This window comes from Peromyscus californicus, unplaced genomic scaffold (assembly GCF_007827085.1).
Source record: "Peromyscus californicus insignis strain IS unplaced genomic scaffold, ASM782708v3 Scaffold_5__1_contigs__length_169319896, whole genome shotgun sequence".
In the NCBI taxonomy this organism is placed as follows: domain Eukaryota; kingdom Metazoa; phylum Chordata; class Mammalia; order Rodentia; family Cricetidae; genus Peromyscus; species Peromyscus californicus.
In genome coordinates, this window is record NW_026294573.1 from 36,854,479 (window position 1) to 36,870,097 (window position 15,619).

At 42.3% G+C, this 15,619-nt stretch overlaps 1 protein-coding gene across 3 annotated transcripts in view; it reads right to left on the minus strand.

The window, feature by feature from the left end:
- The window catches only part of Tesk2 (testis associated actin remodelling kinase 2), a 118,807-nt gene that overhangs the window by 7,084 nt on the left and 96,104 nt on the right, over window positions 1-15,619 (minus strand). For all 3 annotated transcript variants that reach the window (XM_052716286.1, XM_052716285.1, XM_052716287.1), the window contains one exon: window positions 6,651-6,797. In XM_052716286.1, coding sequence (XP_052572246.1) covers window positions 6,651-6,797 — 147 coding nt within the window. The remainder of the gene's footprint in view (window positions 1-6,650; window positions 6,798-15,619) is intronic.

The following is a 15,619-nucleotide window of genomic DNA, read 5'->3' on the forward strand; positions in this document are numbered from 1 at the left end:
TATCTGCTCTACCACTAAGCTATACCCTTAGCCCAACCAAGCCTTCCTTTACCTATGAAAAGGGTTTTTTGTTTGTTTGTTTGTTTGTTCAGTTGGTTTTTGTTGCTTTTCAAGACAAGGTTTCTCGGTTTAAACAGCGCTGGCTCTCCTAAAACTCATTCTAGACCAGTCTGGCCTAGAAACTTACAAAGATCCACCTGCCTCTGCCTCTGCCTCTGCCTCCCGAGTGCTGGGATTAAAGGCTTGTGCCTCCACTACCTGGGAACCTATGAAAAGTTTTTCTCTTTTAAGCTTTAAGGCAAACTGGCCTTTGCAATCCTGACTTCTCCAGCTTTCACCTTTCTCTCCTCACCTCCCTGAGCTCCTCTGTACCACTCCTTTACAGTCTAGAAAAACACCTCAAGAGCAGGTTTTTGTTTTGAGCTTTCCTTAGTAGTCAGTTTGTGAGAGAGGCTAAGGACATAGTCCTGAATAAATGCTGCCACCTCTAGAGAAAGGATGAACCCAAATGATCTATAAATAACCCAAAGCTGCAACTAGCTCTCCCCAAATAGCTCTGACACTCCAGGCTCAGGAAGCTCGTACCCTACCTGCTTTTCCAGAGGCAGCAGAGAGCAGAGATTCTTGGCTTACAGAAACATTTGTGGGGCCAGCAAGGCCCTATCTGACCCAGCCCAGTCCTCCCTCCCTCCCTCCCTCCCTCCCTCCCTCCCTCCCTCCCTATTGCCAGTCTGGCCAAGTCACCCAGTTTATTGTGCACAGGTACACATTGATTGCTTCTTCTGACCTTGATGTGCTCACACTATTCTTCCCTGAGCTAAGAGGAACCTGTTATTTCATCACAATCAATCTTGGACCGCAGAGAAATGAACCGGGTGGCTTCCAAGGACTGTCCTTGTGCTCGTCCTGACTCGCTCCTCCCTAAGTTCTGCTAGATCAGCCCTCCAGATCTCTGGCTGTGTCCATGAAAAGATGGGCCCTATGCCAACTGATTAGCTAAAGCTCCGGGTGAGGTCACTAAAGCCTGTGAGGCAGTTCACATCCCTCACTTCTTTCTCTCATCCTCTTCCTGGTTCACCAACAACTCAGACTTCTGACTCCAGGGTTTGATGTACTGTCTTGTTTACTGTCTGATTTACAGTTTTTAGAGACTCTGACCAGGTGTGGTAGTGCCCACCTTTAATCTCAGTGCTCAGAGGCAGGAGGATCTCTGTGAGCTGGAGGCTAGCCTGGTCTATACAGTGAGTTCCAAAACAGCTAGTGCTAAAGGGTGTCTCAGAAGAGAAAAAAGGTGATCACTGCAGGTGCCCTGACAGCCACTCCCTGCATCTCTCAAGCTTCCTCATTCCTGTGTGCAGACAGAATCTCCCATGTAGCTCAAGCTGGCCTTGAACTTCTGATCCTCCAGCCCCAACCACCCCCAGCTACACTGAATGCCAGGACTAGATTACAAATATGAGTCATCATACTCTGGTACATTTTAAATTGTTCGTGTGTGTATATACAGACATGCCCATAGCAAACATGGGAAGTCCGAAAGACACCTTTGCAGGAGTCAGTTTCTTCCACCATGTGGGTAGAACTCAGGTCATCAAGCTTGGTGGCAAGTACTTCTACCTACTGAGCCTTCTCTGTTTTCACTCCCACCCTCTGATACATTTGTGCTTTCTTTTGGCGGGGGGTGGGGGGTGGGGGGTGGGGGTTCCAAGATAGGGTTTGACTGTGTAGCCTTAGCTGTCCTGGAACTCGATCTGTAGACCAGGCTGGCCTTGAACTCACAGAGATCCACCTGTCTCTGCCTCCCGAGTGCTAGAATTAAAGGAGTGTGCCACCACTGCCTGGCCATTTGTGCCTTTTAAATGTATTTACTATTTAAAAGTATGTGTATGTGTGTATGTCTGTGTGTGGGAGAGTGCAGGTACCTGTAGAGAGGCCAGAGGGGGGAGGGGGGAGAGGAGTCCATACTGCTCTTGCTGGGGACCAGAGTTCAAATCCTAACACCCATGCTGCGTAGTTTACAACCTCCTCTAACTCCAGATCCAATGAAACAACTGCACTCATATTCATGTATGCACAGGCACACACACAACATATATAATACAATTTGAAAGAAGAGTGAAACCTGAAAAGACAAAATGAACAAGAGATGTTCTGAAGTAGATTAGTGCAGTAGTGATGCTATGAATTTACTTACAAGGAAGTGGGAGGTGGTATGGCTTTAAAAATATACAGTTCATGAACGCCATCAAGAAGTGGCCATTTATTAGTACTTCCAATAGTGAACTGTGTAACTCTATACACAATACGGTAGCTCTTTACCGTAGCTGTGAGAGCAGCTTGTTTGAGCTCAGTCCCATTACTGCCTGAAATCAGGAAAGTACCACTGCTCTCCTGTGGTGACCCTTAGAAGTATGAGTACACATTATGAATTGTACCTTTAGATCTTGGTTTTGTTTTTTTGGTGGTGTTACTGCCTCTACTGAAGATACTTTGTTGGTTCTTCTAGAGTTAAAGGCCAAATCAGTTAGAGTCCAGGCCACACAACCAGTAGGGGGAAATTTTCAGAGTAAAGGAAGCTTGAATTAAAAATGAATTGGGGCCAGGTGATGGTGGGGCATGCCCTTAATCCCAGCACTCCAGAGGCAGAGGCAGGCAGACCTCTGTGAGTTCAAGGCCAGTCTGATCTACAAAGAGAGTTCCAGGATAGCCAGGGCTGCACAGAGAAACCCTGTCTCAGAAAAAAGAAAAAAAAAAAAAAGTAAAACAGCAAAAAGAATGAATTGGGGCTGAAGAGATGTCTTGGTGCTTAAGAAAATGTGTTGCGGGCCAGGGAGATAGCTCAATGGTTAAGAGCATTGGTCCTCTTCCAAAGGACCTAGGTTCAGTTCCCAATGGCAGCTCACAACTGTCTATAACTCCAGTTCCAGGGGATCCTACATTTATAAAGACATAAATGTAGACAAAGAACCAACACACATAGAAAATAAAATGAAAAACAATTTAAAAAAAAAAAAGAAAGAAAGAAAAGAAAAGCAACCATGTTGCTCTGTAGAAGCCTGGGGTTTCAGTTCTCAGTACCCACATGGTGGTTACAACCATCTGTAACTAGTTCCAAAGAATCTGACACCTTTGATTTATCCCAGCATCAGATGCACAAGTGGTGTACATATGTATGTGCAGGCAAAATGCTCATACACATAAATACAGTTTAAATATATCTTAAACTGAGTATGGTAGCTAATGCTTTTAATCCCAGCACTCAGGAGACAGATCTCCGAGTTTGAGGCCTGCCTGTTCAAGGACAGCCAGGGCTCCATAAACTCTGTCTCAGGAAGACAGGAAAAAAAAAAATGTGTGTGTGATCTTAATGACAACAACAACAGGGGCTGGAGAGATGGCTCAGCAGTTAAGAGCACTGGCTGCTCTTCCAGAGGACCCAGGTTCAATTCCCAGCACTCACATGACAGCTCACAACTGTCCATTACTCCAGTTCCAGGGGATCTTGGACCTACACCCTTGCACAGACATACATACAGGCAAAACACCAATGTACATAAAACAAACAAAAAAATCATAAAACAACAACAAAAGAACAAATAGGGCTAGGCATGGTAGCAGAAGCCTTTAATTCCAGCACTGAGGAGGCTAAGACAGGATTGCTATGTTTGAGGTCAGTCAAAGTTACATAAAAAAGGAGGGCTAATGATACAGTTCATCGGTAGAGTATCCGTCTACTATGAATAAAGTCAACTCCAAGCATTGCAAAACAATAACAAATGAATCTACTGTTTTCTTTTTCTTTCTTTTTTTTTTTTTTTCCTTTTTTTTTTCTTGTTTCTCATGGCAGGGTTTCTCTGTGTAGCCTTGACTGTCCTGGAACTCTCTGTAGAACAGACTGGCCTCAAACTCAGAGATCTGCTGCTCTGCCTCCTGAGTGCTGGGATTAAAGGCGTGCACCACCACTACCCAGCTGAACCTACTGTTCTAGAGAATTTCCTCTACATCATTAGACCTTAAAAATTCATTTAATCTCATCATTTCCAAATATCCTCAATACCACCTTAAAGTCCAGGAGGTATGGCCTAGAAACAAAGAGTTGCTGAGTGTGGTGGTGCATGTCTGTAATCCCAGTGCTCAGGAGGCAGAGACATAAGGATTGCCCTTTTAAAGCCAGCCAGGGTTCCTTATAAAAGGAATTGTTTTAAGATCCTAGGTTGTTTTTGTTTTGTCTTTATGCGTATGGGTGTTTTGCCTGTATGTCTGAACACCATGTGCATACAGTGCCTGCAGAGGCCAGAAGAGGGCGTGGGATCACAGAAGGTTTTGAGCCACCATGTTGAAGTTGGGAATGCGACCTGGGTGCTCTGGAAGAGCAGCCAGTGCTCTCAATGGCTCAGCTATCTCTCCAGCCCTCCCATCATTTTGCTTTAAGCCCACTGCTAAAGAGAATATCTACTCTCATATAAGGAAATCAAAGGCTGGTGACCTTACCCAACAGTTCTAGGTTTTTTTAGTTTGGTCTTTTTCTTTATTTGCTTGTTTGGTCTTTTTATTTGTTTGGTTTGGTTTTTTGAAAGAAAGTCTCACTAGATAGCCTGAGCTAGCTTCAAACTGTGGTCATCATGCCTCACTCTCACAAGCACTGGAATTATAAACATTCCTATCTGTGCCCAGAGAGCTTATTCATTTTTTACTACAACAAGCTCAAAAGGAATACTAACCAAAATGACAAAGTAATTTCATTGTACAGAAAGGGAATATGCTACACTGCTGAGGAGCAGGCAGTTTTCTTCCAGTAAGCTTTACCATCTTGGCCTACAGTGATCGCCCCTGTGATAAAAAAAAAAAAGTCTACAGTCCATGCAGCTGAATATTCAACTATAAAATACTGCACTGTTCTTTTATTTCTCTCCTCCCCCCCTCCTTCCCTCCCTCCCCACCCCCTCTCTTTTTGAGACAGGGTTCCTCTGTGTAGCCCTGGCTGTACTGGAACTCACTCTATAGACCAGGCTGGCCTTGAATTGAGAGATCCACCTGCCACTGCCTCCTGAGTGCTGTGATTAAAGGTGTGTGCCACCACCACCTGGCTCATTTAGTTATTTCTCAATGAGACCATATGTAATTATAGGTTAAAAATTCCCCCCTTTTATTATTTTTCCATCCATGAATCCAGGCATAGGAAACACTCATGTAGGTATGGGGGATAACTTTTTGCAAATTTCTTCTACTTTAGAAGAAATAATACTTTTAGTAGAAGGTCTGATTTTGGCTAGATGCCTGTATGTGTGTGCGTGCATGTGTATATGTGGGGGAGGAATAAAGTGACTACTATTCTTGGATATGTATGAAACTCCTATACTCTGGGGCTGGAGAGATGGCTCAGCAGAAAAGCACTGGCTGTTCTAGCAGAGGACCCAGGTTTGTTTCCTAGCACCCACATGCCAGCTTACAACAGACAAGGGAATCTGATCCCCTCTTCTGGCCTGTGCACCCCAGGCATGCACATGGTGCATATACATTCATGTAGGCAAATATTCATACATATAAAATGAAAATAAACCTTCGAAACAAACCCTCTAACAAACCTTACAAGACTTTAATTTGGTCCTCGGGCAGATGTCATACTAAGTACCCTAGGTGGCCTTCCAGTTCCTCCGTTAGCTCAAATAATATTATTTAAAGGCCTTGTCATGGAGTGAGGAGGTGATGGCACATACCTTTAATCCCAGCATTTGGGAAGCAGAGGCAGATGGATCTCTGTGAGTTTGAGGCCGGCCTGATTCACAGATCAAGTTCCAGGACAGCCAGGGCTACACAGAGAAACCCTGTCTTGAAAAACCAAACCAAACCAAAACAAAACAAAACAAACAAACAAACAAAAACCCTTGTCATGGAAGTATCCTGGGACATTCAGCCCTCAAGTTCCTACTTTGTAACAAGGCCAACTTTCTCTGAAAGAAACTGTTTTCTAACCTGGTCACGCAGCAATTGGGACAACAGAAGAACACTAGAGAGACCAGTGAACATCAAAGAAGAACTGGCGGGGTGGCAGAAACTCTATCACACAATAGAAATGGGTCAGCACACGGCGGCCCACCGAGCACTCCAAACGTTCGCTCACTTGACTCACTATCACCCAACTCTGCTCTTCGTTCAGAGCTGCTTCCTGGAGGCCATGGAGGAGAAAACAGGTCGGGCTACACAGCTCTCAGGAAGCTCTCCAGGTGCTTATGCAGCACACATTCAGGAGACTAACGTCAAATATAAAGGCTCTCAAGATGTGTGTACTGCCTGGCTCGGTACTCAAAGGTGCCTGCTCTGAGCAGACACAGGCTGGTTTGGTTTTGATTTTTAGGACCTCTAGCCTGGCCTGAGCTCTCTATGTAGTTGAGAATGATCTTGAGCTTCTGATCCTCCTGCTTCTATCCAGTGCTGGGGATCAAATCTTTATGCATGCTAAGCAAGCACCCTACCAACTAAGCTATATCCTTAACCCAGATAGAAGCTTTCTAAGGATTAACTGTATCAAATACTGAACTATGTTTTGATTAAAAGTTAAATCTAGAATAGAGATCCTCATATTTCTAGGCTCCGTAGTAACATTTTTAACCCTGTGTTTCTCAAGAGTTATGAAAATAAAGTCTTCGTACCTTTGATGTGAGGTCCCGATGGAAAATGCCTTTGAAGTGAAGGTAGCTGAGGCCCACTGCTATGTCATAGGCCAGTTTCACTCTCACAGTCCAGGGCAAATACAGGTCACTGTCCAGCAGCTGTTCCAGGTTCCCAGAGTTGATATACTGCAAAACAGAAGGAAGGCCCCGCTACTATTTATCAGAACTGTTTAGACTGGTGGTAAACGCATGGAAGAGCAAACACCTAGAAACTACATTTGTTCTTTCATTTTTCAAGGATTTACTTTGTTGTTTTCTGCCTTTTTGCTAAGATCAAATATAAAGATTTATTTTTATGTGTATGAATGTATGTATGTATGTGTATCATGCATTCCTGATGCTCACAGAGGCCAGAAGAGGGTGTCAGATGCTCTGGAACTGGAGTTAGAGATGGCTGTAAGCCACCACATGGGTGCTTGGAACTGAACTTAGATCCTCTGCAAGAACAGCAAGTGCTCTTAAACACAGAGCCATCACTTCAGCCATTTGTCTTGAGATAGTGGGTTGGGATCATCTTTTTGTACATTATGTGAAGATGTGTCTCTGTCCTTCCTCACCTGCCTAAGGTACCTTCTGGTTGGTTTAATAAAGGGCTGAACGGCCAATAGCTAGGCAGGAGAGGATAGGTGGGACTTCCGGGCAGAGATAGGATCTGGGAAGAAATCTGAGGAGCAGGGAATTCACCAGCAAGATGTGGAAGAACTCAGACTCACTGTACTAAGGAAAAGTAACGAGCCACATGGCAGAACACAGGTTAATGATGTAAATAATAAAAATTTAGCTAATAAGATACAAGCCTTAGAATTTAAGTTTTAAGAGCTAGTTGGGAACAAGCCTAAGCTAAGGCCAAGCTTTCATAATAAAATGTCTCAGTGTCATTATCTGGAAGTTGGCAGTCCAAAGAAAGACCTGTTACAGTAGTGTTTCATGTGGCACAGGCTAACCACAAACTCACTGTGTAGCCAGGGATGACTTTGAACTTATCCTCCCTGCCTCCACCTCTCAAGTGCTGGGATTACAGGCATGTACTACCATGCCTGGATCTCCTCTAAATTTTTAAAAAAATTTGTTTGTTTGTTTGTTTGAGACTATGTAGTCTTAGCTTTCCTGGAACTCAGTTTGTAGAGTAGGCTGTCTTTGAACTCATAGAGAGCCACCTGCCTCTGCCTCCTGGGTGTTGGGATTAAAAGTGTGTGACAGTTGTGTGTATGTGTATGAGTATGTGTCTAATGTCGGATGTGCCGGTCACTTGAGGAATCCAGAAGAGTGTCAGATCACCTGCAGCTGGAGTCCCAAGTGTCTGTGAGCTGCCTCACACGGGTACTTGGAACTGAACTTGTTCAGTGCTCTTAACTGCTAAGCCAGCTCCTCAGCTCCTCAGTCCCACAAAACACCTTTTTAAAAAGTCATTTTATGGTCAGGCGTGGTGGCATACACCTTTAATCCCAGCACTTGGGAGGCAGAGGCAGGTGGATCTCTGTCTGTTTGAGGCTAGCCTGTTCTGCAGATCAAGTTCCAGGGTAGTCAGAGCTACACAGAGAAACTCTGTCTCAAAAACAAAACAAACCAAAACAAAAAACCAAAAAACAAAAAACAAAAATGCCAGGCATGGTACCTCATGGTTGTAACCCCAGCATCAACAAGGCAGAAGCAGGAAGATTACCATGAGTTTAAGGTCAGCCTGGCCTACATAATGAGCCCTATACCTAAAACAAAGTGAGACTTTGTCTTAAAAAAGAAAAAAGAAAAGAAAAAAAAAAAAGAATTAGTTAGGAACTGAGTCTAGCAGGAGACTAAATCTTAGGAAGTAAAAATCGAGCTGGGGTGATTACTGATGCCAAGTAATAGAGGAAGTAGCCTGGGGATAACACACAGGTAAGGACCTGGACTCCTTAGGAAAGGTAAAGTTCAAAGGAAAAGACAAAGACAAACTGAATAAGAAAGCATGGTAGCACATGCCGTAATTCCAGTGTTCAGGAAGTAAATTCAAGAGGATCAAGAGTTTGAGTCTAACCTGAGCTACAGGAGACCCCACACACACACACACACTGGCCACACACACAGCATCCCACAGCTGGGTTTGGTGGCACATGCCTCTAAGTCCAGCACTCAGGAGGCAGAAGCAGGTGGATCTCTCTGGTCTACATAATGAGTTCCAGGCCACCCAGGCCTACATAGTGAAACCCTGTCTCTAAACAAACAAAACAAAAACCCCAAACAAAAAACAAACAAATAAAAAAACAACCATACCAGAATATCATCATAGAAGCTAAAAGAAGAGAATAGTCAAAAAAAGAAATGACCAACAGTAACAAAGTGCTATACACACCAAATATGATGTGCTTGAAAAAAAATGTCCATTTGCAACTCGGACACTAGGATGTTATTGGCAGCCATGCCAGAGCAGTTCAGTGGTTAAGACCAGAGTTAGGCAAAGTGAGTTGAATAGGAGGAAACAGGGCTGTGGAAGAACTAAAGAATGCATTCTTCCAAGAAATCTGCTGTTCTTCATTATTCCCACATAATCTTGAAGCACTACTTTGTGAGATTTTTGCCATTTTGTTTGTTTGGAACCCGTCTTACTATTTAACCCAGGCTGGCTTTGGACTCAGGATCCTCCTTCCCCAACTTCCCAAATGCTGTAGTACACGTATATGCCATCACACCCCGCTTTGTGTTTATTTTTTAATGAAAAAAAAATAAAGATTCATGTGTATGGATGTTTTGCCTGTATGCATGCATGTGCATCACTTGTGTGCCTGGTACCCTTAGAGATCAGAAGAGGATGTTGGAGCTCCTAGAACTGGAGTTATCGATGGTTGTGAGCCACCATGTAAGTAGTGGGGGCTGAATCTGGGCTCTCTGCAAAAACAAATGCTCTTAACTTCTGAACCAACTCTCCAGTCTCCTGTGATAATTTTGTTGTTGTTTACTTTTCAAGACAAGGTTTCTCTATGAATCCCTGGCTGTTCTGAAACTCAGTTTGTAGACCAGGCTGGCCTCAAACTCACGTAAATCCGCTTGCCTCTGCCTCCTGAGTGCTAGGACTAAAGGTATGTGCCACCATGCCATGTGCCACCATGCCAGGGATGATTTCTTAATACTGCAGAAGTAGCTGAGTGTGGTGGTACATGCCTTTAATCCCACCACCTGGGAGGCAGATCTCTGAGTTTCAGGCCAGACAGTACTACATAGTGAGACGTTGTCTAAGAAAAGAAAAGGAAAAAAAAAGAAAGCGCAAAAGTATACATACATACATATATATATATATATATATGTATGTATATATATATCACAATAACATTTTTCAGTGAATATTTATATAGTGTTTTATATATTAGACCAAACACTTCTAAAAATTGTATATACATTATCTCATTTAATCTACACAGCAGTCCTACAAGATAAGTGTACTATGGCTGAGTACCCCTTGTCTAAAATGTTTAGGACCAAAGGTGTTTCTAATTTTGTCTAGAAGTACCCATTGCACTACAGAGCCAGGTAAGTTTCTCTAATTTTGGAACATGTACATAGATTTATCTGTACTACTCTTATATTACAAAAGACATCCAAAGGTTAAATAAGGTTATTCAGTTATTAAGGGCAGAATCAGGCAGACAATACAGTCTGGTTTCAGAGTACATCTTTTTACAACTACATTCATTATACAAGGAGTTAGAGGTCACAGCATTTGCGTGAGATAGCTCCATGTAGAACAGGAACTCAAAAGTGAATTTACTCAACCCTTTCAAGATACATTATGTCCCTCCTCTTTCCAAGAGAGAAAAAGGAACAAATTCTACAAATATAATGAGTATACTTTTTTAGACTATGATACTGAATTTACAAAGGACTAGAGGACCTAATGGTATAATGAGCAAGAGATTTGAATTGAATTCTAGTCAATTATTCCTTCTAAGAACCATTTAATCTTGAAAAAAATCAATAAGGTTAGCTGTCCTTCAGTTTTCCCATCTACCAAGTAGGTATACCTGATCCGTCTAATTCACAATCTTTTTGTTTGATGTCGTTTTAAATGAGAATATAATTTAAAAAAAAAAAACAAAACATGGATGTGCTCAGAAAGAGCATGGTAATAGAATAGAAGAATCAGAATAAACCAGTTGGGGGCAGCACCACACAGCACATCAGATCCCTGTATGAAGCAGAGCAGGTTCAGTGAAGCAGAGCCGGTTCTGTAAGGCAGAGAGAATAGCTGGACACACCTCCGACTCTCAAAAGGAAAGCCTGTTCGCCTGCTTAATCCTGCTTTGTAATCCACCTTGGACATCTTACAACAGTGGAATCATGAGCACAATGACTTCTTCTCACTCTAGGGGACTCTGCTCAAGTTCACATAGAGGGGCCATTGCTGAAAAGAAATTGAACTTGTAAACTCCAAGCTATAGGGAGCAATGCAGCTAACATCTGACAATGTAGGCAAATTTCCTTAGTTTTGAGAGTCAAAACATCTAAAGAAATAGTTTGCTTCTTTGACACGGTGACAGCGAGACATGGAAGGCCGTCTTACATTGCTGAATGTCAGGCAGAAGGAACGAAGATTGCATTTTCTGAAGTCCTGGTGATGCTTGGACTCTTGGTTTTGGCTCAGAATAACACATACATATTTACAAATATGTATCAAAGCCCAAGAAAGCCAGAGTGTGGTGGCTCACATCTATTGTAGTACTTGGGAAGTTAAGGCAAGGTTCAAGGCCAGCCTGGACTACACAGGAAGTTCAAGGTTAGCCTAGGCTACATAAAAGGATCCAGTTTAAACAGAAAGGGAGGGGTGTAGGGAAGAACTAAATCCATAGACTTACCTAGAAGGTGGAAAGCAAAGAAAAGATGAGAAAAGAGGAGGATTCATAGTGACTAACAGACTCTGGCTTTCCTAGGCAGGATAGAAAAGTAGAAACCAGGTCCAGAGAGGGAAAACAAACAGAATTTTTTGTGAACAACAATCCATTTCTCTTGCCTAATGCTGGAGAATATATTGGTGGGGCTGATAAGCCTCTGGGCCCTCAAAACCCACAACTTCTCCATGTCTCAAGACCCATGCATGCATATATGAAGAAAGGAAGTTTGAGATCTGCCAACAAGGAAGATTTCGAGGTTGCTAAACACTGTGTGCCCCATTAGTGGGAACATTCACTTCCCCATCGGCAACTCTGGATGCAGACTCAGCTGTGCAGCCTCTGAACAAATCCCTCTGCAGAAAAGCCAAGGGAAGAACAGCTGTATTGGCATGTTCGGCTTTGCTGGATGGGAATCACAGATGCTGTGTGTTCAGTTTTTTATAGACGATCCCCTTGGGTTGTCCTACAGAATAAGCCAACACCGAAACATATTTAAATACCTTATAGAAATTTTAACATTTAAATTTTAATTTTTTTTTTGAGGCAGGATTTCTCCAGTCTAGGCTGGCCTCAAACTTGCCAGGTAGCTGAAGATGAATTTTTGTTTTGTTTTGTTTTGTTTTGTTTTTTGAGACCTATCTCTGGCTCCCAAGTGCTGGGATTAAAGGCATGCGCCACCACCGCCCAGCTAATTTTGAACTCCTGATCTTCCTGCCTTACTCTCAAGTGGGAATTATAGGTACTTTAGTACCTGTTAAGATGATACATATATCAATTTTACCTATACCAAAAACTGCTTCTTCTCATAGTCTAATGAAATATTATAACAGCTTCTTTCATTTAATCTTTTTATTAAAAGAAAGTACACACACGTTGGTAAATGTTAACTGTCTCCATATTCACATAGAGACACAATGTAATTTTGGAGTCTTTTTTTTGAGATGGTGTCTCATGTAGCCCAGGCTGGCTGTAAAACTATGTAGTAAGGCTATCCTTGAACTCCTGATTTTCCTGCTTCTACCCCAGAAATGCTAGGATTACAGGCATGCACCATCATGCCCAGGCTTTCACTTAATTTGTGTTTTATATCTGACTTCACTATACCTTTCCCTAAGGTATGTGTTATATGATACATGTTAACTAAGAAATATAATGTAAATAAGCCTTTATTACTAAAGTGTAAGAAAACATATACTAACATTCTTAAAAATTCACAACAAGTGGGTCATCAAGATGGCTCAGCAGTGAACTGATTGCAATCCAAGTCTGACAACCTGAGTTCGATCCCTGGAACCCACATAGGTAGAAGGAGAGAACAGACTACACAGTTGTCCTCTGACTTACATACATCATACATATAAACACAGTCTTTTTTCTTTTTTTTTTTTGGTGTTTCAAGACAGGGTTTCTCTGTGTAATTTTGGTGCCTGTCCTGGATCTCGCTCTATAGCCCAGGCTGGCCTCGAACTCACAGAGATCCGCCTGGCTCTGCCTCCCGAGTGCTGGGATTAAAGGCGTGCACCACCGCCACCCAGCTTAAACATAATAATTTAAAATTGAAAATCACCACACACACACTTAAGTGGATAATCAGCTTGCCATTTAAGATTAATTCTGATGGGCATGATTATACTCGCCAGTAATCCCAGCATTTGGGAGGCAGAGAGGCAGGTGGATCTCTGGGAGTCCAAGGCCAGCTTGATCTACACAGTGAGTTCCAGGACATCGAGAGCTACATAGTGAGACCTTGTCTATAAAAATAAACAAACAAGCTAGGCGGTGGTGGCACACGCCTTTAATGTCAGCACTTCGGAGGCAGAGCTGAGGCCAGCCTGGTCCACAGAGGGAGTTCCAGAACAGGCACCGAAACAACACAGAGAAACCCTGTCTCAAAAAAACAAACAAAAACAAAAACAAAAAAATTTAAAAAACAAACAAACAAAAACCTAATACCCAATGTAGTACTATTAAGGGAATTGTCTTTACGTGCTTGAATAATAAGGGTAGAATCCTGTAAGTTCAAAGCCAGCCTGGTCTACAAATTCCAGGCCAGCCAAAAGCTACATAGTGAAACACTGTCTCAAAAACAAAACCAAAAAAACCTATGTCTGTCTGTCTGTCTTTCTAGCTATACCACACCACTCTGGAAGCTGAGGTTGGAGATTCATTTGAACCTATTAATTCAAAACCATCCTTGACATTATAGCAATACCCTTTCTCAAAAGAACAAAATGAAAGGTCAGGGTGCAGTGATATACACCTTTAATCCCAGCACTAAGGAGCAGAGGCAGGCAGTCTTTGTGAGTTCCAGACCAGCTAGGGCTACATATTGAGACTCTATCTCAAAAATAAATAAATAAATAAATAAATAAAAATAATCTGATCTTTTTTTTGGTCTTGTTTTTGTCTTTTTTAAAAATTTTTAATTATGTGTATGCATATGTATCCATTTTTGTGAAAATGAGAGCAGGTGCCCCTGAAGGCCACAAGAAGGCACACCACCACTGCCTGGCCCTCTTTCAGACTCTTGAACAGTTAGTTTCTATTTTCCAACAAATATACTCATCTGGCCAGAACCTGAAGCACTTACTTAAGGGAGGTAAATGTTGCCAACTGTCTGACAGAGGTCCCTTACTGCATTCTAAGTAGCAGGACTATGCTGAGAAAGTCTATGCATTCTATCCATTTACCCATACAAATGCTAAAAATCTTTTAAGTGAAAACACTTCAGACAGGCGGCTAGTCTCTTCCCTTAGTTCACAGTTCAGTCCAGATCACATCTAGTAGGGATGATAGCCCAGGCTAACCCTGAACAAACATGCAATCTTTATGCCCCTCCCAAGCATTGGAACTACAGCACATGCCTCATCAAGATAATCTACCTGAAATGCCAATCTAAGCCCACTCCCACATTAAATCATTCAATGATCTTCCATTATTCTTGGACTAAAACTCAAAATCCCAGCAGATGGGAAGTAGAGACATGGCTCAGCAGCTAGGAACACTGATTGTTCTTCCTGAGGACCCAGTTCCAGTGCCAGTATAGTTTAAAATTGGCTGTAACTCCAGGTCTAAGGGATCTCATCTGGCCTCTGCAAGCACCAGGAAAACACATGGTGCATAGACATATATGCACACAAAACACTCACACACATTTAAAAACAGCTCTAGGGAGGCAGAGGCAGGGGGATCTGGAATTCAGGACTAGCTTTGGCTATATATCAAACTTAAGGCTACATGAGACCCTGTCTCAAGAAAACAAACAAAAACCCACACAACTCACAATTCTGAGTATAGTTTATAAAGCTTTTCAGTCTTGCCTATTAACCTATTAACCTACACATTTACCCACTCTTTACATGAAATACGCTTCCCTGCCCCACACCCACCTAACAACACTCACTAACTGTTGAGGTTTGGTTCCATTTCAGGATATCCCATAGGCAGAGCAGGGAATAAGAAAGACATCTAATGCAAAAGGACCACAAAGTAACAAAGCACAGAGACTAGACTAGATTCTTTTGTTCTTTGTAAGTGGGGAAGAGATGAACCTAGAGCTAAGATGGAACTAAAAGTTAAATTTAGTATAGCAAGAAAGCCCACATATACCACACAGTTAGAAAGCCTAAAATTGAATCGCATTTTATGTATGGGTGTTCTGTCTCCACATATGTATGTGCACCACATGCGTGCAGTGCCTGCAGAGGAGGGCATCAGATTCTCTGGAACTTGAGTGACAAATGGTTTGGAGCCACCATGTGGGTGCTGGGAATCGAACCTAGGTCCTCCAGAAGCGCAGCCAGTGCTCTTAAGTGCTAAACCATCCCTCCACTTTCTGCATTGCATTTCTATAAGTGTGCCATCCTAAGTGAGTTTTATGTAATTTCTTTAGTACATATCTATAAAATAGAAATAACAGCCATATCTAACATATAGAATTGTTATAAACATTCAAGGACATACATACAATGTGAAAGTTCCTTATAGACCAGTTGTTCTTGGTTTGTTTGGTTTTGGGAGATGGTTTGTGCTCATGGCAAGTACTCTACTTATTATAATTGTTACTATACTTATTATTCATCTAGAAGT